Here is a 22,313-nt window from a genome sequence, read left to right as displayed (position 1 = left end):
CGCACTCTGAAAATAAATTCATGAAAGTATGATAACAATGTGACGAAATGATGGCAATATAAGCTGCCAAGACTGCTATCCAGTTATTGTTGAGTTATTACTCTTTGGATCAGTGTCTCAAATATTCTTTCTCTTCCTTAGTGACCATTGACTGCAAAGATTTTTCTAAAGCAGGGAATCAATTTATGCTCATATTATATTATGGTATCATAAATCATGCTCGCCTTGTGAGTTAGTTTGTATTAATAACCTCAAGAGTACTCCCAATGATTTTAAAACATTTCCATCATGATTTAAAACAGTAAATGCTAAGCAAATTTTGTTAGTTTTTCAATAATATATGCTCTTAAGACAGAAAACATGGAATAGAATTTTAAGACAAAATTGCAGAAAAAATTATGGATATCTGATTATCTGTGTTTTCCAATCACCGTATGCATAGGATTTCTCTCTCGATAAGGAAAGATATGGGTGCTTTCCTATATGACTTTAAATTGAACATTTCTGAATTCTTTTATGCTAAAAAATAATACTTTAAGCACAAACACACTACTTCACACAATAATTTATTGACAAATGAGGTAAAATTATTTTCTTACACATGACCTTTTGTAGACATTTAATATGCTCATACAGTTAAGTAAAATTAAAACTATTGGCAAAAATTATTTACAAAATTTTAACAGGAAGGCCTACACTCACATAAAGCGATTTTTATCAATTTTCAGTACTCAAAATACCACTTTCCCAAAGAGACTGATGCATCATCCAAAATATGTACACTTTCAGTTCATTGTTACAAAATATCAGCCAGGACAGTTCAACCCGAGTGAAGACCAAAGAAAATGGTATGGCATTTAGAATCCAGCATTTCATGATCAGAAACAAGGTCACCAATCAACTGATACGATCACATAATGTCAAATAATGTGAGCCAAAATACATCTCAAAATTCAAAAATATCTCCTATCTGAACGAGCACAGTTTGAAATGTCTCTGCTATTTTTTTAGAGGTTAGAATCATCACACAAATGAAAAATTTTACTTCTACCCAACATTTGATAAGTCTCAAGCAAAATTAAAATTATTTTTGATATCTCTGCAGATTATAACTGGAATAATTGTTTGTAAAATCACTACTGCCGATATTTACTATGAAGTTAGGTTTCAGGCCATTGTGGAGTCAATATGATGACAAAGAACAAGGAAATAGGAGTAAAATCATCATCATCTGCCCACGCTCAAAGAAATAAAGCAAATATATGGAGTACACAACCTATAAGCACTCATTAAACAAAATCTTTGCTAAAACTTTTTATAACAAAACCACGTAATTGTCTTACACTGATAAGAACTAGGGTGTACTGAGGAAATGTCTTTGTGCACTTTGTGTTACCAAGGAAAACATTCCAAACAAACAAATATATAAATAAGGCTAATAGAGTGCATACACCCAGTAATAGATCAACAAAGCACAAAAAGAGAAAATAAAATTTGCTGTGCTCAGCCATTTGATTCAATATTACCTTTCCAAACCTTAGGCTCAACATAACGCAAGTTATCATTGGATGTAAAACATTAAGCTTTCAAAAATTGATTCGACATTGTAATTTGTCATCACATACTTGTGTCTGTCTTGAATCCACACCATGTTGCTCGCTAAAGAACAGTTAGTCCAGCACACAATTCCGATCACATATTCAAACACTCTTCATGATAATGATTTATTTTTCATCTCATGGAAATCAATGTCTCCTCTCACCAAAATTCTGCTCCCCTTTCCAAATATTCCCTATTTAAGCCATCACTTATCACCCTGGAACTGTGGTCCAAGTCATTGAATCTTCTCTTGATACCCCTGCCACTAACACTGATTTATCATCATTCACTTCAGGCACCGATCAAAATATACAGAGCCAACATAACCTCCTCTCATAGCCTTCTGCACATTCTGCTCAAACAACCGACGATTGTTTTGCAAAACCTCAGCAGCCTCCTTGTTCAAAGGATCTTCTGGATTAGGTTCCTGCAATGACGAAGTAAAATGCAGACTCATTACCCACAGTAAATATCTGGTCACAATTGATACTATTGTGACCGCAATAAGAAAAAAAGAATAGTCCAAATTCATGACAGAGAGTCATAGAATATGAAACGGAGAACATGCGAGGATGACTGGCTGATTTCTGACAAAAGAAAATGAAATGGTGCCAATGAATTTCTAGTTCCAAAACTAATGAGGAAGAAATAGCATTAAATAATGTGATTACTCTTCTTCTCACGGCCCAATTTTAATTACAAAACTAACAATAAGTTAGAAATAATAGAGAAAACACTATTCCAAAGATACACTTTGTATTTTTGGCACTAAATACTTAATTGAATGCAATACATATTTACCTAAGGAAACACAAAAGTGCCACAAAGATCTTAGTTAAACTTATATAAAAATTTATTCATGATTGTAACGATAAAAAATTAAATCATTTTAATAATAAAATATTAATCATTTTGTGATAGAATCATATACCCATTAACATCAAAGAAAAGTGAAATCCAGAAGTTAACCTATGGTAAGGATTTTGAATCTCATGCAATAAAAATTAGTTATTACAACAGATATATTTATTAGGGGACCTATTCAGGTTTTTGTTTCGCGATGGTTTAATGAGAATAGTTAAAGGTTTGCATGGCAGGAAAACGAAGTTGACGAATTCCTTCATTTAAAGCCATGAGTTTCAGTAAACACTACCTTGAATTACGAACTTTACTTTCCAGTACGGATTAAATTTTCTAAAGTAAGCTTCACGGATGTAACATGTTCTTGCTAACTCTAACAAGACAAAACCCAAGCATTACATAAACATTTTACCAGAGTGAGAATCGCTTAACTTATTTCAGTTCAAAATATTCGTCCACATGGACAAGCTCGAGTACCTATGAAAAAAATTTAGTAATGTAAATCTTAAAAAATCTTAGGGGAATCCAGCATGGCTCAGAAATAATTCAACATCAAAATGATGTGCAATCTCTGCAAAAGCTTACAGCATTGTGTGGTAGATGAATTTGTGACAAAGGATATTTAAATATGATTTTATAAATATGATATGATTTGTGAATACTTTTTAAAATCTCATTTAAAAATGACAGAGCATGATAATACCATAAAAATACCAGTAAAGCAGGGTCTGCTAATTTACTCCAGAGAATTGAATCATCCACAGTTAATTAGAATTCCATTTCTTAGATAATACCTTATGTTGGCCATTATGTATGCCATTTGCTCACTTTCCCCTTAATACTATTCCCTCACCCCTACTCCATAATTCACCTCTATTTTGCACAACCAGAGGATGTTAGCGTTTTCAAATACGGTATTATCATGCTCAATGATCAATTTTGTATTTAAAATGTAGGTTTCAAGTGCTTAAAGGGACTGAGGGTTTCAAAAATGCCCACTTAAAGAACTTAGGTCACATTTAAGGAATTCCTTGAACACTTGGGGTTTATTTGCTAAGGCAGCATGTCCCTCCATCAGAAGAAAGATCTGAGGATCTGCCCGGGCAGAGATGGAGAACCTCATCCGGTGGGAAACCCGAAATAACTTCAACATCCTTCCATCAGGCTTTCCAGCATCACTGGCAAAAGCCAAAATTTTATTGAAATGCACGACTGACACAGGGATTCTTGTACAGGGAATCTACTGTTATTAAAAACTAATAAATTTGCTTTTGATGCCACATAAATGTTATTTAGGAAGTAATAGGCTTACCAAGAACAAATACTGAAGACCATAAATGATAGAATTAATGGTGAGCACAGGTTTCCAGTCCTCCCTTAGGATATTAAGGCAAACATTCCCTTCAAGATCTATATTTGGATGGTATGGCGGTGTCTCACATTTAACTTTTGGTGGCTCGTGTGGATACATCTGTCCAACTTTGAAACAAAAAGAAAATCTTCCTCCTCTATAGAATCCCTAAGGAGAAATAGAAAAGAAAGGTCAGTTAAAACACTTAAGCATATGTTAATGCTCATGATAGCATATGCTATAAAGGTTACTATTCCATCGGATAATGGAAAACAGCAAAATGAGACAGACTACTGAAAATAATTAGCATACCACCAACTGGGTATGACATGACATCATATGGCAACTTTTTTATAAATGTAATTTAAAACTGTTAACTGGGCAGCATCTGACTAAAATCTATTCACATAAAATATCAATTTATGCCACTCTTAAAGGCCAACAACCTTACTTACTATGAGTCTTAGGGAATAAAAGAGCATTTGATGCAATGAAATCAACAAACCAACAAAAGTATCTAACCCTGTGGGGTCTGCCATAAAATAGCTTGCTCGATAACAATAAGAGGGCCCCCAGTTCCATAGAAGTGTTCACAAATGAGTCCAAATTTAAGGATTTGCACCCCTTGAAGACAGCCGAGGCCACAGTCTTGGATGCTCAGTTGGGAAAGGGAATAAGCACCTTAACCGTTAGATGGAAAAATGATCATATGAATCAGGATTGGTAACAAGAAATAGAATAATAGAGGCAAATTTTGATGGACTTGGAACATCTCTAAATTTTCTGCTGGACTTGGCTACCTCTATTTGCTCCTTTATGACTCTGAGGTAGCACCTTAGCCCTGAGGAGAGAATCCTTTGACTCCAGAGTTCATTTATTCAGTTACTCAGTATCTCTGAAGCATAATGTTACACAAATGCTATCAGAGCTATTTCTTAAATATTTTACAAATGTATTTTTTATTTTAGAATGAGAAAATACCAAAAATCTGTAATTGAAATACGAGATACTTTCAGATCATGCAATTGAAATACAAATTATAAATGTACTTCAAATACATATTTTAAAATACTTGTACTTCAAATACTGCCCAGTCCTGTCAACAGCTATAATTTTATTAATAAAAGTCTCGAGTGCATTTCAACACAGCAGTGGTCATGCTTGAGTGGAAAAATACAATATCAATTGTAAATGGATAATTGAAGATGCGAGAATTGGAAATAAAAATGGGGTAGATGAAGTAAACAAAATAATATGGCTTATGGAGTACGGTGAACTTAGTACATCTTAAGTGCATAAGATGCGGGAGAAGACGTAAAGAAAAAAACGACGAGGAAAATTTGTAACGGAGAGGACAGAGAGTCAACCACTTGAAAGGAGGGAATGGAAATGCAAAGGAACTCAAAAAATTATTTTAAGAGGGCATATCCAGGTTGAATAAATACGTCTTTGTTCTGATCCGATTAGGGCCTTAAGTTGATCAGATATTCGACTTCTTAAAAAGTATAATTTGAAGTCTGGCAATCAACTGTCGAGAAAACTGTGGAGAATGGAAATTGTGAGGGGATCCAATGAAAATTTATAACTGTAACGGAACAACCCGTAATCTAACGAATTACAGGAATAACTTCAAGATTAATAAATGGAGTCAACTGACTAAGACTAATTAAGGCCTATTCTCCCGAAAAAATATTTTTTAAACCCACCTCATCTGGAGATATAATAAGCTTGAAATTCAGAAGATCGTCTGGGTCTGGAAAATCGACGACACACGTTTTCGGAAGGTTTAATTCGTGGATGTCTGAAAAAAAAACAAAAAAGAAATTAGAAAGACAAGCTATGAAATAACGCGCTTTGAAAGGAAAATACTGCAGCGAGAACAACAAGACACCAAAGTCGTGAAGGTTATTAAAAAACCTTGAAGTCCCTGTAGCTGTCACACGGAAGTAAGTCTCTAACAGCGTACATCTGATTCCATTAGTAGATTTTAAAGGGTGAATATAAAATACACTAAACGAAAAGAAAATCTAATAAATAAAATGTACCTTTTGTAATTCGTAGCTGAGCCGCAGAAGCTTTCTTTTGGTTACCACCTCTAGGAGCAGCTTCTCCATCTTTTTTCTGCTGCTTCAGAGAAAACAGTTTTATCATTTTTTACCCTTAACGACGAGTCTACTTATGAAACATACGATTAGGATTGCTGATGTCGGTTACTGATCTATCAATCCACTACGAGCAAATAAACAGCCAATTTTGACAAGTGTTATCACTTATACTGCACAACTCTACGACAATAAATTCGCATCATTTGTTTTTTAGAAGATAGGTGGCGTTGTTAGCACGTCGACAAAGCGAAGTTCATTCGAATTCATTCCTTTGTGATTGTGGTAATAATAAAGTGTACCTTTGTAAGAATGGGCTGTCAGGGTACACAATCAAGTATATATAGCAATGATGAATTCTCTGAAATACTTTTGAAAATACCATAAATTTTTCCCGGAAGCGCTTCATGATTTTCCTAGGCTATGCCGTTATGCTCCTTGATGACAATACCTTATGTCCTCTGCAGTCAAGGGTTGAATTACCTGGTGTGAATTCATTTAAAGCAACGAATTCATAAGCGCAAGAAATGCTGGATACCATAAGAATGTCCTACAAGAATATCTTGATCGGCCTGTCAAACGGCAATAATTTGTAAAAATTAAAATAAGAAATCCCCTCCAGAATTTCTCAATAATTAACCCCATGAAAATCTCATTGTATTTCCTAGAAATATTATACGATACTCCAATAAGATGAGATTTAAGTCATGAAAGTGCATCACAAACGTAATTTAGCAAAAAACATCAGTCTGTGAATGATCAATGGGGCCTGAGAACTTATTTTTACTTTTTGCAAGGAATATAGACCCGAAATATTTATTTACTTAGAAATGTTGGTGATGTCGTAGGGTTCTTGCATGGCCACCTATAATACAGGCCGGAACATGGAATTTTGGCAACGCTGTGCCGGGGTGCGATTGTGTTTGCTTAAGAGCATGGCGACTTATGCGTGAAGAGTGTCCGTGCGACCTAAGAAGCATTAAATCTCTTGTTAAAAAGGCAGAACTGGACTTATTTTGTGGATATCCCATTGGCTAAAGGTACGTACAATAGTTTAAAGATATTTTTTGGGAGCTGAAGGAGGAAAATCACGTTTATTACTTCAAAAGTGTTGTGATCACATGCCGGCCGGCCATTAATGGAGGGGAATTGAGAGTGCAACAATACTGGTTTTAAATGGGGAAAAAGAATTATTTTTCTGTACTGTGTTTTGCCTTACGGCAAGTAAAATAGTTAAAAGATATTCTCAGTGTATTGTGAGTGGATATTCAGCAGTATTTCATCCAAAGCATTGCGTCTCTTGGCGGCTGGCCACGAAGGAACATTAAGAGAACACAAATGAAACGAAGTGTATTTGTCGGGTATTTAAATGCTGCGTTGTTTTTTATAATATTATTATTCTTGAGTTAACAGTGATTGCTATATTTGGTTGCCTTATGAATAACAATGTGTAGCTGTATCTATAATAACGTCGTATATTATGGAAGGAAGAATGGCTACTCATTAACTCTATTAATGTTTCTAGGTACTAATGTCATTCATATTTTCCAAACTAATCATGAATGCACTCCTTTTTTTCTGTGATCAGCGAAACTATTTTTATTCATGCAACTTTCCATTGTTTTCATTAAAGGGGCCCAAGCGTTGTTGTGTGCATATTGCAGAAGCAACTACCTATCCACCAAAAACAAGGGGTATATGACTGTGTTCCAGTTCACCAAAGATGAACGCAGTAGACAGAAGTGGCTGAAGAATATCCCTCGGAAGGATTGGAATCTTTCTTCAAGCGCAATAGTTTGCGTCAAGCATTTTGCTGAGCAGGATATCCTACACCGTGTAACTTACATGAATAAGAACGTTGAAGTGAAAAGTTACGAGTTAGATCGCCTAAAGTTGTCCCCTGGTGCTACTCCCACAGTGTTTCAGGCCCTCTCCTCTTCTTAAAACTTCTTATTGTGATCAGTGAACCATGAAAATCTGTGAAAATAAGTAGATGAGTTGTACTTCTAAGAAATGAAATCAGGAAATATTGTATGAATCAGTGGAACAGGAAAAGACTGCTGATGAAATGATAATATTTATCATTATTTCCGAAATACATGCTAATTTGACATCTGGCCGCCTTCTACTACTGAAGGTACATTGGAAAATCAATTGCTACTAAGTGATGCGGAATATATAAGTGGTATTTTGAACTAATTCATCTTTCCCTTGCAGGTAGAACTTCTTGTTGTGATCAGTGAACTATGAAAACCTGTGAACATAAGTAGATGTAAATCTTGGAAATGAGATCAACAAATATTTTATGAATCGGTGGAACATGAAAGAACATTGATGAAATGTCAATATTTGTTCTCTTATCAATAAGGGCACCTTAATTGATAATTATCCGCCTTACAATATTCTAGGTATATTGAAAATCCAAGGGTACTGAGTGATATATCTATACGTGGTATTTTTGAACTAATCCATCTTTCTCTTGCAGGTAAAACTCCTTATTGTGATCAGTGAAGCATGAAAATCTGTGGAAATAATTAAAGATGAAATGAACGAATATTGTATGAATTAGTGGAACATGAAAGAACTTCTGAGGAAATGACTATATAAGTTTTCATATTGAAAATAGTAAATTGACGTCTAGCCGCCTTCCAATACAGTAGGTATATTGGAAAATCCATGAGTGCTGAGTGAAATTACATATATGTATGTAGTATTTAGAACAATATAATAATTTTCTCTGCAGCTAAAACTCCCTTTTGAGTGAACGTTTGTTAGTGAACCTTGAAAATTTGGTCATAATCAATTATGAAGAACCTGTTGTGGCTACCATTATCGAGATTAATTCAATAATTTCCTCTCGTTTGTAAAATTTGATTTTCTTTTAATAAGTATTGAGTTAAATGTTAGTATAATGTTATTTGTTGAGATATTTTTCCAATTCGGAAGTCGTTAATATTTCATTATACTGATCTTGTTGTTAAGAAATATTAGATTGAATATATATTTATCTTCCTTGTGGCTTCATATTTTTTAAACGTTGTCCAATTTATATAATGCTAAGACTAGTTTCTTTTTATATCACATAGTTTTCTAATTAGCCCTAACATTTGTACTGATCATTTTTTTTTCCAACAGGTAATGTGGTGCCTGTGAAACTGATAGCTATTGCTGGTGACGGTTCATCGGTGAACTTCAAATGGCAAGATCTATGGAGGTTGTTTCCAGCTGAAATTGAAATTAAGAACCTGTGGCAGCTTTTATTTATTCCACTTTCTGGAGTAATATTTATGCTTTTATGGCCATGTCTTGTGACATTGTTTGACCTCTTCAATATGAAATGTTTACCGGAAAATGTATATATCTGATTTTTATTTTAAATAAATGTTGTTGAACTTCATAAATTATTTTTCTCTCCTGAAATACCGCGACGAAAGGTGCTAGAAAATAACGCATTACTTTTTAACATGTTAATTTTTTAGGTTATGCAGGGAGGTGAAATGATGTTTATTTAAAAGCCGCTCTTTATTTCTAAGTCAATATATTTTATAGGGTGTTCTTCCATATTAACAACCAATGGGTTAAGTAGTAAACTAAACGGTATTTCCTTCTTGGTCTGAACTTCTGGGACGTCGATCGCAGTACTTAAATATATTTCCGTGCATAATCTCTCGTATCCCTTGGCTTGTTATTAGTTCTCACGATTACTTTTAATAAATAGCTGTTAAAATACGAAATATAACTACTCGAATAACTCAACCCTACCGTAATTTTTAGCTTAACTTTAGGGAAAGTGAACGGAGGTCCAACCGTATTAACGTCAACAGCTGAGAGGCCGATCCACCGCACCGCACCCCAGGCGATGTTCAGAGTAGCACCCCTGACGTCACGTAAAGCGCTGTCGCCAAATTGCATGTTCCGGCCTGTATTATAGGTGGCCATGGTTCTTGGTGATGTCATCTCGCATGTCCTCGCGCCTAAAATAGACAGCTGAAATTCGTGCGGCGCAGTTTGTTATGAAATGTTTGAATTGGTTTTAAAATTGTTTGATTCAATGAATTAACTCTAATGCCTTAACCATGCGTCGTCGAGATGGTAATACGTTATTGTTTGTGGGGGACAAAAGCGTTTTAAATCCAAGTTTATTGTTTCAGGTAAGTGGAGGTCTTGACAAGCTGAAAGAAGTAAAAATGTGTATTTACATACCTAGTCCTTTTATGAGTGGGTAGACAACAAAAACGTGACCATACCCTAAGAAGAAAACGTAACCGATGACCCGCCCAACTTATATTCACATTCGATTTCCGCTAGTCCATTTGCTTTGCATTTAGGTTTTTTATGTTAGAAATTTTTATATATAATCTACCAGAACAAAGAATGTAGACTACCGTGAAACAACTAGAGAACGCATTTAAATTTTCTTATTGCGTGAGTAAACTTTGAATTTTTCGATTTATGTTACAATTTTAATTATTGTCCCTTTTTAATCTACCTACTTGATTTATAATGATGGCTGTTTTGTGTATGATGATGCGTTGTAATGATGCCTTTTGCTCAAAATTAGTCATGAATGCTGTTATTCGGTGTCTGGTTGATAAGTATTAATAAAGAAACTCAATAACGTTAGTACTGGCAGGTTCAACAAAAGAAATGCTCCCAGCCAGAGTGAAACGTTGGTCGGTGGCATAAAAAATCCATTAAACGTCTATAAGTTGATTTCTTTTGCGTAATTAGTGAATAAAGGAGTTATGGTCAGTTTTTATTTGTATTATGATATATTTGTAGTGGATTGACAATTTTAGCGGAAAGTTTGTGATAGGTTACGTGATGTTAACCAGAGGGGGAAAGAGTTTGCTGTCTTGCTGATGATGGATATTTCATTTCCCTTTTTTGGTAGATGAGTGGGAAAAAGGTATAGGAATATTAGGGATTTTCTGGAAAGAACACACTCGTCGGTATCAAGGGTACCGACGGGCCAGGAAATAGAGAAATAGAAAAAAAGGAATGGACCAGGAAAGTGAGAATGTTCAAATTAGGTAGGAGCGTGTAAGAATCTCTTCAATTCAGAGAGAGAGGCCTCATACTCTATGAATTTCCCTCTTTTTGAATCATGCTCTTGTGTCTTGCTCAAGGAGATGATTTTTAAAAAAGAAATGTAAGGGTATGGAAGTAGGAAGCGGGTGAGTCTGGGATGAGATTTATCCAATACCTTCTTCCTCTACTGGTGGTTAAATGTGAGTAGGGTAACGCAGTTGGAACGAAACCCTTAGGACGGGCTCGCGGGATACACTCCTGGGGCAGGGACTATAAGCGATTAGCTTTTCTCCTCTACCACCAGAAGGGGAAAGACGGGAAGAATCAAGGAAAGGAGGCGCCGCCGCGATGAGAGCCCGACGACGCCTCCAGGGGAAGGACGGGGAAGGAAGGGAGAGGACGAGGAATCCTGCACCGTCACTAGGCGGGCAGGTCCTACCATCAGCGAAACCAAGCATACGCACTTAATGTTCTAACGACCTTGGAGGATCATTCTATGAGGAAGAATGATCCTACGATCAAATCGTTAGATAGTAGGGTAATGCAGCAAAAATATAACTGGAGATAATCGCCCCTCACTTGTATTGAGTGTATGGGTTAAGGAGAAGGGAAGAGGGGTTGAGATAGATGCCCAGATTTTCACCGTGTTTTCCCAGTGTGATGAGCGGAGGTGGGATGGTTACTGATCACTTGAGAAAAATTGAGTGTAGAATTTTAAGTAAGTGCAAGTGTCAATTGGGTGGGGAGACCATGGGTGGTAAGTTCACTGTTGCACTGTGGTAGACCCAGAGAAGGGCTAGGGGACTACAGTGGAACTTGGTTATAACGTCATCAAAGGGACCAGAAGATTTTTAACGTTATATCCGAGTGACGTTATAAAAAAAGCAGCCTTAAATCTGAGTGATACCCCAACTTGACATTGCACAAACAAAACACAACTAACGACTTATAAAACAACTGTCAACATACGCGATGCTCACTCAGAGGTAGGTAGTGATGTGACTGATGATCTACCGTAACTAACGAAACAAACAATACAATACAGTGTGCCTGTGTCAGTGACCTTTTAGAATGTAGGGGTGGGAAGGGATAAGACCCAGGTATGCGGAACAGCCCCCGCTCCCTCCAGACACTAAATAAACAAAAGAGTTGCATCCCGTCACCTGCTCAACGTCCAGCTTGTGACCTGTTTTTGCTTTTGATGTTTCTACACATGGTTTCTATGAACTTTGGGCCATAATACAATCACACTACCACTTTTGCAACCTAAGAACAGCAAAATTTTTGACTCTATACCCGAGCGTCGCAATATTTGTGGACGATATAAATGGGTTTTCGTACAACATAAAATGTTAAATTTTGGCTGGTCTGTATAAAATGTGACGTTAAACCCGAGTTGACGTTACAGCCGATGCCATTATAACCGAGTTCCACTGTATATCCCCCCTTTGGGTTTCTAATTTACGCTAGATAAAATTATAATTATGTTCAGTTCACCCCACCCCCCTTGTCCCTATCGTGGGGATCCGCTGCTGCTGGTGCGGGGTCCAACAGAAGAAATAAAAGGTTTCTTCAGAGAGTATAGATGCTCCATGGCAGTAACTAGGAATATGCTTTGGGGTGGGGACCTGGAGGGGAATACCCCCCTCCAGGCAACTTTGCTTGGAAGAAGAAAATTGTTTGTCCCCAGGAAAATTTTTGAAATATGACATGCCTGGAAATACATTTTACACCAATTTGGCTCTTAAAATTTAACCTTAACCTTTTACCTACTGTACACGTATGGATGTTTCCTGATCCGGGAGACGACAGGCGTATATATACGTGTGAGATTACCCGGCCAGGAGATCGAAAGCCGTATATATACGTTTTCTAGCTCCCCCCCTTTTAGGACGGTCGTGGGTTTACGACGTCTTTGTCTCGGGACCCAACACTTTGGGGTTTAGGATTAACCCTCGGAATCCGGGAGCAGGTACCCGGACCCTTCGTCTTTTAGAACCCCTCTCAGCGGTACGGGACAGCGGTCATTCAGTTTATACAGTCAATTTTCGAAATAAATATATGTTCATTTCTCAAGAAATATACAATAAGAATTGAATTATTTGTCTTTTGAGCATCGTTTACAATTTTTAAATGAAATTCTACGACAAATATTTACTTATATTTCGAGTTATATATAAACATCAACATAGAAATTGTTGCTGCGTTAAATGCGTTAATAATGGCCTTAGAACTTCGTTTAAAATTTGACAATGCTCAGATAAAAATGAGGAATTCAATTCAAAGTCTGTAATTTACGTGCAAGCAACAATTATCCATTTGCTAAATACATATAAACAATACATAAGTTGACGGCGAACCAATGTCGCAGGTATGGTTGTAAACCCGAAAGGAGGGAGCACAACTACTCTCGGAGTCCGAGATAATGCGGAGTCCCAGCGTGGCGGGGTCGAAAAAGGTTCAGCGAGACCCTTCTTAACGAATGCCCTCCAAAAATGCTCTGTACCACGAGAAAGAAGTGTCTCTTGGGGCTCAGTACAGCAGTCATGCTAAGACGAAAACTCCGCCGTCTCGAAAGGGTTAAGCAGATACAGTTATCATATGTCAAAACTAGACAATATTTTTTTCATTTCTCTGAGGCTTTAGGGGGGGGGGGGGTTAGTTACACCTCTGCCTCTTGGTGTCAGTGAAATATTTCCTATTGTTTTCCAGTGGAGGATTGGAAAGAATGAGAGAGGGGAAAGTTAAGTACATGTCTCAATTGACCCACACTCAAAATTTTGGTATCAGGATGTGAAGAGGGGTTGTGCTCACATTTGAGGAACTAGTTTTGCGTTCAGTTCTTGCTCATATCTTACTGCATTTTGCATTACATTAAGATTTTATGTACTTCATATTCATACTTCCATGTGTATTGATTCTACCATAGTGACAGATTTTAAATTGGTTTGTCTTTTATTGCAGTTCGCATCTCATTGGGCAGAAAACGGAATTCGTGTATCATACTTATCAGCAATGCCACTTAATGAATTACCTACGCCCATTCATGGTGCAGGTTTTCCATCACCAACTGCTCTGAATCAAATACAATTATTGTAAGTTTTCTCTTTTACGTCATAAAAATAATTTTTGGCATAACACCTTATTTTAATTGTACACTTATATTTTTCAGGTATTTACCCAAGTGGCATGACCTTTTGCAGCATCTACTTTCTCTGCATTGCCATGCCCATGTTCCTAGAGCTATTATAGTAAATGGTCTCAATCATTATTGCCCCACATCCAGTGGGCAAATTTCAACAAATGATAGTGAGTAGCATAACTGTGATGTGGTGTCAGATGATATTTTGCAGAATATCTAAGCTTTGAAAAAGTTAATAATTTTAAAGCGATTGGAGCCTCAATCAGTACTTTCGTCACACTATATACACTAAATACAGGAAGCCAGTGAGGGCAGGAGAGGACGAGGTTCAGCAGACCCCCATGAAATTTTTGTGTGTCTTTAAGAGGATGCTCCTCTCTTGCTTGACCAGTCTTCTTTCCTGATGTTTTACTATTTTAAAATTTAAGTCATTATCTTGAAATTTTTTGGGGTGGATATTAGACACCTTATCAACATGTACCAGTATCTCAATTTAGATTTAAATATGTAATAATGTTTTGCCTAAGTATTTTACAGGGTTATAATTTTAAAACGTAAGATGTCAAATTTTTTCACCCAAGTTCACTCTACCTATGTCACCTGAATATCTCAAGATGATAGAGTAATGAAAACAAATGATACATCCGGAAAGAGACAAAATTTTACCATTGAGTGGTGCATCCTCTTAAACCTTGTTCACAACAACTTAACTTGGCCTAACTAAAAAGATTAACGCACGGAGTGAAACAACAGGAGAAAAAATTCTCCAGCATAAGACGATTTTTCATTGTTGTTCAATGAGGAAAGGCTTTTCTCTTGGAAGTAGCTTCTTAGGCCCCTTGCACACACACGGATTTTGTAAAGTATTCAGTAAAATATCGGCCGTCCATATGACAATAGTAAACAGTGGGAGGGCATGGGAGCTTGCACACATTCCGACCACACACTGGTACAAGTAAAATGCCGGTTAGCTGCCAGACATTGCCACTAAGGATCACCGGTGCCAGCTCAACAACATAGCAACTTATCGTTTGACTGGTAAAAATCTGGCGTGTGCAAGTAGCGCTTCACTGGTAAAATATCGGCCGGTATTTTACCGGCCATCCAAAATCAGTGTGTGTGCATGGGGCCATACAAGAGAGATTGTAATTTCTTTTGATGATCATATAAACCATTGAGGGTATTCTAAAACAATTTATGGTTCACAATTAATTGCCGTGAGATAAAATTCCCCGGGAGCAGGAATTGATCCTCATACCTTTAGCTCTCAGGACCACTCTGCAGAACACAATGCTGTCCAGGTTCTTCAATTCCAATGGCAATTTTACTGAGCTTGAAAGGTGCTAGATTTTAGGTCCATATGGTCCATCTAGGATGGCAATACAAGGGAATATGGGCTTCCAAGGAGCCATTTCCGAAAGAGGAACCACAATCCAGCACTGATGCTGCGCTTGGCTTTAAATGTTTTTTATTTCAAGCCTGCTGTGTAAACTGTAATAAAATTCACATTGAAAAATGCTATGGGAAAAATTTTTTGATAGTGGCTTCTTGGAAGCCCATACATATTCCCTTATGTTGTCATTCTCGATGGACCACAAGGGTCTAGCTCTGTTGAAGCTTGCTAAAATTGCCATAACAATTAAATAATCTGGATAGTGTGGTCATCTGCACAGCGGCTTGGAAAGCTGTAGTACTATGGTCCAATCCTTATTGTAGGGGAATTTTTTCTCATGGCAATTATGTAGTATGAATTTCACCACTGTTCATGTGGCTGAAATTAACCACAAATTTAATGGTTGATGGGAAGTTTGAGTTGTAATTAGTGGAATATTCTACCTATTTAATCCATTCATAGAAAGCCAAGCCAAGTTATTGTAAATTTAAGTGCATCATCTTTAAATGGGGATCTGAGAAAATTTTATGGCTATGACCATGCTGTTCAATGGAGTAGTTTCAGTTTTGAAATCTTGGTTGCAAAGACTAGCTATGTCCGAGAGCTGTCTTTCAAACTGTGTATTGTAGCTTGATAATGCCTTTAGAAATGATTCATGTTCACACCCTAAAATTTAAACTCATGTGACTGCTATTTTACTAATGTTTACGATAACTTTCTGAAGGAAGAGTACCATGTAAAGGACTTCGTTCCACGGAAGTCATCAATAAAGGTAGAAAGAAGTCACCATGTTGTTACACTTGCACCATCTGGCTTCTGCCATTCTAGTTATGAGTGACTTAACCCCCTGACTGGCTGCTGGCCTTAGACACCCTTTAAACAAATTTCATGTTTCTACAGAAGCAGAGGAGGACTTGAATGCACTAACTTTCTGCTTACTCTTTCCACTGCTGGTGTTATGTGTGCATGTAATAATGCTTTATAGGAGCATAAAATGAAACCTCACACCCAGTCAAGCACCTTTTGAGTAGCAAAAGATCTTGCATAAGTCAAAACACATTTCCAGCTTACGTGCATCAACGAACTTAAAAATAAACAATTTTTTTTCTGATTCAAGCCTATTACATATATTATTTCCTCTAAAAAAAGAGAATAGGAAAAGGTTCCTGCCTTTCCTCGCTTGAAGAATAGCGTACTGGGTTCAGCAGCACATATCGTCACCAAGGAACGGCTGTAAGCTGTGGCGTAACTATGGGGGTGGGATGAGGGGATAGATCCCCCCCAAAGCCTCAGAGAAATAAAAAAGAATTATTAAAAAATATTTTCTAATTTTAACATATAATATCTTCATCTGCCTAAAGTTAAATTAATAGTGCCAAAATGATGTAAAATGTATTTCCAGGCATGTCATCTTTTTTTTTCCCCGGACCCCATGTTGCCTGGGGGAGGTCCCAACCCCAGCATCCTTCATCTCCCCAGGGGGAGTAAGCAGAAAGTTAGTGCATTCAAGTCCTCCTCTGCTTCTGTAGAAACATGAAATTTGTTTGAGGGGTGTCTAAGGCCAGCAGCCAGTCAAGGGGTTAAGTCACTCATAACTAGAATGGCAGAAGCCAGATGGTGCAAGTGTAACAACATGGTGACTTCTTTATATAGGATAGCTGTAGCTACACCTCTGTCTGTAAGTGATTCCAGTTGCGTATATCAATCATTTCAAAAAGGTGCCACTTCTCGATGTTACTTGGAACTTAATATAATTTGGTTTTGTTGTTACAGATTATTGCTATTAGGGTGTACATATGCAGGGGCGCCGACTTATGAAAAATATTGGAGGGGCCCATATCGGGGGTCTTGCTCCGGGAAGAGGTTAAATTCAAAGTTCGTCGCAGCACCGTGGCACTATCATGATTCACACCACTTGTTTTCAATTAAGCTGCTTACTATCTTATAATTATTTGTTTTAACACATTACTGAATTATTTTAATGGGTAACTATCGTCAAACATCGAAAATAAATAATACCAATATATTTTTGTGATTTCATTAAGCAAAATATAAATTAATTATTTTCTTGAATTATTGAGGGGGCTCCACCCCCCAAACAAATCTTTGAGGGGGCTCGGGCCCCCTCAAGCCCCATGGAGTCGGCGCCACTGTACATATGCTTTGGTTACAAATATTTGGATATTTTAAATGTTGATTTAACTTTTTTTCCTGGAATAAGTGAATTTGGAAATGAATTTTTTCTTGAGACAATGAATTACTTACCGTGAATATTATTTTTTTTCATTTATTTTTAATATAGGGTCAGCCTCAGACACCTCAGTCATTGCTCGTATTTGTGCATCTCTGTTAGATGCATTGAATGTTTGCTCCATAAGAAATGATGATGCAGAAACTTACTGTGTTTGCTCTGTTGAAATGGATAATGAAATTGAAAATAATTCAATTTCATACCTTGCTACGTTCAATATCTTTTTTAGTAATATATGGATTATGGAATCAGTGACAAGGCATTGTTGCCGTGGATCTAATACGAGATATTGCAGCTCTTCTGGTACGTTTAGTTCTAAAAATTGTGTATATTTTTTTTATTCAATCACATCTATTAAATTTATTTTCTGGCTTTCAGATGTATTAAAATTCCTCTTGATCCTTTATTTGTTTGCATAGGATGCAATGGTCATTTTTACTAGTTTTTGAAAGTTTTCTTTATGAAGAGGAAAATTTCTTCACTTTTTGTTTATTATCCTGTACATATGCTCAGGATTTACTTTTAGCATTTCCGAAAGCTCTTCCTCTAGAAAGAAAATAGTTGATTATGGTGGATAAACTCTTCTAGGGATTCCCACCAGGTTAATTTATCCATAATAGCCAATGTTTCAAGCTCTGACTCAGGGCTCATCCTCGGGGCTGCTGAATTTTGTTTTATTTAAATAAAATGCAACCCTGAGGATGAGCCCCAAGTTGAAGCTTGAAACGTTTGCCATAATGGATAAGTTAACCCCGTGGGAATCCCGAGAAGAGTTTACCCACATTATTCTCCGGGAAAGCATCAAATCATATTTCAGATGATTATGGTGTCTAACTGCCAGAAATTCCTTAAAATCCAGCAAAAGCAAGTCAGGAATTTTAATTTATCCTTAATAAAATAAAACAACTGCCTGCAACCCAATACCGTATATGTCTGAATATAGTCCCCCCTTTTTTTCCAAAAATGCCTGCGGTAAAAGTAAAGGGGGGGACTATATTCAAACACATTTTTTTTTACTTTTCCCGAAAGTGAAGCCTCAAAATTAGGGGGGGGACCATATTCAGAGGAGGACTATATTCGGAGAAATACGGTATATCAAGCCTTATTGCAAGTGTGAAAAATTTCCAGGCGAATTTATTAAAAGTTAGAACAATACATTCCCAGGCAAATTTATTGTTCTAACTTTTTATAATTACGGTTATTAGATTGTATTTTATCATTTATAAAAATAATATTAGACCCCATGATTTTCCATGTATTTAGGCTCCGAACAAATCTTCAACATTTGAGAAATAAGTTAGGTGTGTTGCTTAGTTAGAGTGGAAATGAAGACCAGTTTCTTAGTTGGGGAGGAGATGCTTTTGTTGAGCACTCGAACAACTGAATAAATGCAGACAAGAGAGGAGGGGCTTGTATTGTGGTGTAGAATCTTCAAGAATTTCACAAAAGAGTATACAAGAAGGAACCTAAAAATATTAGCAGGCAAATTTTCACTGGCTCTGAGGCTGGGCCAAACTGGCACAGTGGCGGATTGCCACTACTCCTCCCCCGGGGGGCAATCTGCAAAACAGTGCAGAGGATGGATGGTGTGGCTGGAGGTAATAGAAGTTGTAGGACCTGGAGTCAATGAAGTAGGAAGTCCTGGTGGTGAAATGGAGGCAATGTTGACTGAGTTGGTCGTGGAAGAAATGATTTTGGTGCAAAGGCTGCCGGCAAAGAGTCGACTTGAAGAAGATGGGCTTGCTTTAGATGGTCGATGAAGACAGTTTAAGGCTTGCCATTGATGCTAAGCCTGAAAGGTTTCTGGGGACAGAATATGGTTCCATGTACAGCAGTTGGTAGGGCCAGATGCACTCCATCGTGGTAAAAAAAAGGCGTATGGATATATGTATATCCAAATCTTTGTGAATAAAGACCTGCTGATGAGTGGAGTGATGTGATATGCAGGGGTTGGATAAAGCTGAGTCTTATAGTCAGTCGCTAAAAAGATGTGATCTCTTGAATCCAAGTTTGGAAGAGAGTTGACTAAGAAGTCCCTATGACTCCAGGTGTGCAAAGGCCAAGAAGAACAGTAAGTAGGGTGTCTATCCTGGAGTCAGAAGAATGGCACACAAGATCTGTCATAAGAATGCAGTGCAGTCATTTTACAAGTCTGTTGGCCTGGGGATGGGAGCTCATGGTACTGTGTAGCATCATCCCCAGAGTGGTGTTAAGACCCTTGATAAGGGAAGACGGGAATTGTCGGCTGTGGTCATAGGTGATGTGTTTAGAGCAACTTTAGTGAGCGACCCATCCACAAAGAAAGGCACGGCAGATGCTGTCTGCGGTGATATCTACCAAAGGTTTTGTAATTTACCCAGGAGTGAATCAGTTGACCATGGCGAGCAGTTGGCAGTAGCTGCCACTCATCAGGAGAACTCCCACGATGTCAGTGTGAATGGTGGAAAGGCTTGATTGGCAGAACAAAGTCTTGCAGTGATGTTGTTATGTGATGAGACACCTAAATCAGGGAGCAATGCTGGTAGGCAACAAAGCTGCAAACCCATGATTGTGCTTATGTATGGGTGGCTGAAACTGCTGGGAGATGAGTTTGATGGTGGAGTTGGTAATAGTATGACCGAGTGAGTGGATATTGTCATAGATACTCCTACAATACAGAGTAGTAACGTTGGGGTGTGCTGTTGACATGGAAGTGTCGCTTCACTTTGAGACGTCTGCTCCTGGTACATGTACCTGAGAAGTTTTGTGGAGCCATGTTGCTGTGGAGAAGTCTGCAGAGTTCCTTGTGGTCATCTAAGGAACAAGAAAGAAGGGAAAACTCAGCTGGAGCAGGATTGATGATGGACATAGCTAGCTAGGAGAGGCTAGCCATGTTGTCCAGTCCATAGATGTGTCTCATGCCCATGATTAAGTGTGGGATGAAATCAAGATAATAAAATTGCTGTGGTGAGCACTTCTTGGTATTCCTGGTGTGTGGCCTTTGTTTGTGGTCAGTGAAAATGGTGAAATCATGGGTCTTCACCATTGCCAAAAGTACTTCACTGCTTGATGGGCATTGTATAGTTTGCTTTCATAGGCATTCTACTTCTGCTGGGAAGGTGTCTGCTTGCATGATAGGAAACCAAGTGGTTGCTTGGAGTTTCCAGCATGTTTCTGTAGGGTAGTACCAATCAGTTAGGTTGGCATCTACGTCTAGAGCTAGAAGTGATGAGTTGATTGGATGCGAGAGGGTATGTGATATGGGTGATTCTAGCTTCTCCTTCTTCTTTTAGTCTTCAAAACATCATTGAAGTTCTGGTGTCCACAATATTAAGGTGGAGCTCTTGACCTAGGGACCTTGAAGGAGTGTGTTGAGTGGAACTTTAGTTTTTCTTTACTCAAGCTTTAATTAATTTTGTTTATTAAAATGCCATAGTTTATATACAGTTTGAATGAAGGGTTTGAGTGTAACATATTAGTAATTTTTTAATTTGTTTTTTTTTACTGTAGGTAAATGTTTGATGGTGAAGATCAAGAAGCTTCTCACTAGTGGTTTGAAAGAAGAAGGAGATACTTTGGAATTTTGTAGCCGTGATTGTGTCCTGTTTCTGCAGAAATTCACAAAAATTCTCCAGTCATGACTTTTTACTTTTGTTTTTATTCATGGAAGTTAATGCCATTGTTTAACTATGGGGACCATATTAGAAAAATTTGTGATGAAGTAATCGATTTAATTATATTATACTGGAGTATGGAGTTAATCAGGCTGTGATTTTGTGATTTTCTGAAAAAAAAATAATTTGTTCCCAGGTAAGGTCATCATTAAATTTTCCTTTCAGGGAAACAAGATTTTTATGTATGAAATTTGATTTTGATACTTAAGAAAAACCCAGCTTATGTTTTCATTGTAGCTTTTACCTAAGGAATGAATGAATAAGGTAATAACTGATGAGCTTTAGCTGATTCTTGAAGCCATAAAGCTTTAATTTTGGTATTTGTTTATGAGAATGTCATTCTGAAATTATCTGATAGCAGATGTAATATATTATTTGGTGTGGCCCCAAAGTTGTAATATTTTCCCTTGAATTACATTAATTTTTACTTTTCATCAGCTGACTTTAGTATTATGATTTGTTGGCAACCCATTGGTATTCGGTGGTGATCAGGCATGGATTCTTTCTTATTGCTAAATTTCTTATTACAGTCATTTTAAATTTTATGTATTATTTTGATTTTGCTCCAAAATAGTATGTGCTTCATACTTAAAGCAAAGCTATTTCTAACCTCTTTTACCGGACAATTCTAGAATGAGCTTGATCTTCTTCAACTTCACTATAATTTATAATCTTTTGGACTTTAAAAAGTGTGTCTTATACCACAAAAGATTGTCTTATGTGCTCTTCAGTCGGTGCCATTCCTAAGTGTGAAATTTATGAAGTGATGATCAAGAAAAATTTTTTAAAAGATACATTAAACAATAAAAAAATGGCATATAATATACATACCTATATATGAGCGTTTCTACGCGTCACTGACTGACCGTTACATCCAGTTTTTGTTCATATATTTCCCCTTTGACTTAATACAAATCAATTTAGGAACTT

At 37.1% G+C, this 22,313-nt stretch overlaps 2 protein-coding genes across 3 annotated transcripts; one reads left to right on the top strand and one right to left on the bottom strand.

The window, feature by feature from the left end:
- Positions 1 to 553: 553 nt before the first annotated feature.
- LOC124159301 (NEDD8-conjugating enzyme Ubc12) lies at positions 554 to 6,130 on the bottom strand. The gene is made up of 4 exons (XM_046535031.1): positions 5,857 to 6,130; positions 5,518 to 5,612; positions 3,773 to 3,979; positions 554 to 2,026 (listed from the first exon to the last, which is right to left on the bottom strand). Exons 1-4 carry the CDS (start codon positions 5,960 to 5,962, stop codon positions 1,886 to 1,888), a joined length of 549 nt encoding a protein of 182 aa, XP_046390987.1. The 5' UTR covers positions 5,963 to 6,130; the 3' UTR covers positions 554 to 1,885.
- A 3,759-nt stretch (positions 6,131 to 9,889) lies between these two features.
- On the top strand, positions 9,890 to 21,968 carry LOC124159300. 2 transcript variants are annotated; one of them, XM_046535029.1, is made up of 5 exons: positions 9,893 to 10,064; positions 13,909 to 14,039; positions 14,117 to 14,253; positions 17,782 to 18,033; positions 21,220 to 21,968. In XM_046535029.1, exons 1-5 carry the CDS (start codon positions 9,990 to 9,992, stop codon positions 21,348 to 21,350), a joined length of 726 nt encoding a protein of 241 aa, XP_046390985.1. In that variant the 5' UTR covers positions 9,893 to 9,989; the 3' UTR covers positions 21,351 to 21,968. The 2 variants fall into 2 exon arrangements, with proteins under 2 accessions (XP_046390986.1, XP_046390985.1); XM_046535030.1 differs by lacking the exon at positions 17,782 to 18,033 and having other exon boundaries at positions 9,890 to 10,064.
- The last annotated feature ends 345 nt before the right edge of the window (positions 21,969 to 22,313 follow it).

This window comes from Ischnura elegans, chromosome 5 (assembly GCF_921293095.1).
Source record: "Ischnura elegans chromosome 5, ioIscEleg1.1, whole genome shotgun sequence".
NCBI lineage: Eukaryota > Metazoa > Arthropoda > Insecta > Odonata > Coenagrionidae > Ischnura > Ischnura elegans.
This window is presented reverse-complemented; position numbering and strand designations above follow the sequence as displayed.

Coding starts and splice junctions, on each gene's coding strand:
- LOC124159300 (XM_046535029.1), top strand. CDS start 9,990: ATGCGTCGTCGAGATGGTAATACGTTATTGTTTGTGGGGGACAAAAGC. Junction 14,040..14,116: donor CTGAATCAAATACAATTATT/GTAAGTTTTCTC, acceptor TATATTTTTCAG/GTATTTACCCAAGTGGCATG. Junction 18,034..21,219: donor GAGATATTGCAGCTCTTCTG/GTACGTTTAGTT, acceptor TTTTTACTGTAG/GTAAATGTTTGATGGTGAAG.
- LOC124159301 (XM_046535031.1), bottom strand. CDS start 5,962: ATGATAAAACTGTTTTCTCTGAAGCAGCAGAAAAAAGATGGAGAAGCT. Junction 5,613..5,856: donor TCAGCTACGAATTACAAAAG/GTACATTTTATT, acceptor TTTTTTTTTCAG/ACATCCACGAATTAAACCTT. Junction 3,980..5,517: donor TTATTATATCTCCAGATGAG/GTGGGTTTAAAA, acceptor ATTTCTCCTTAG/GGATTCTATAGAGGAGGAAG.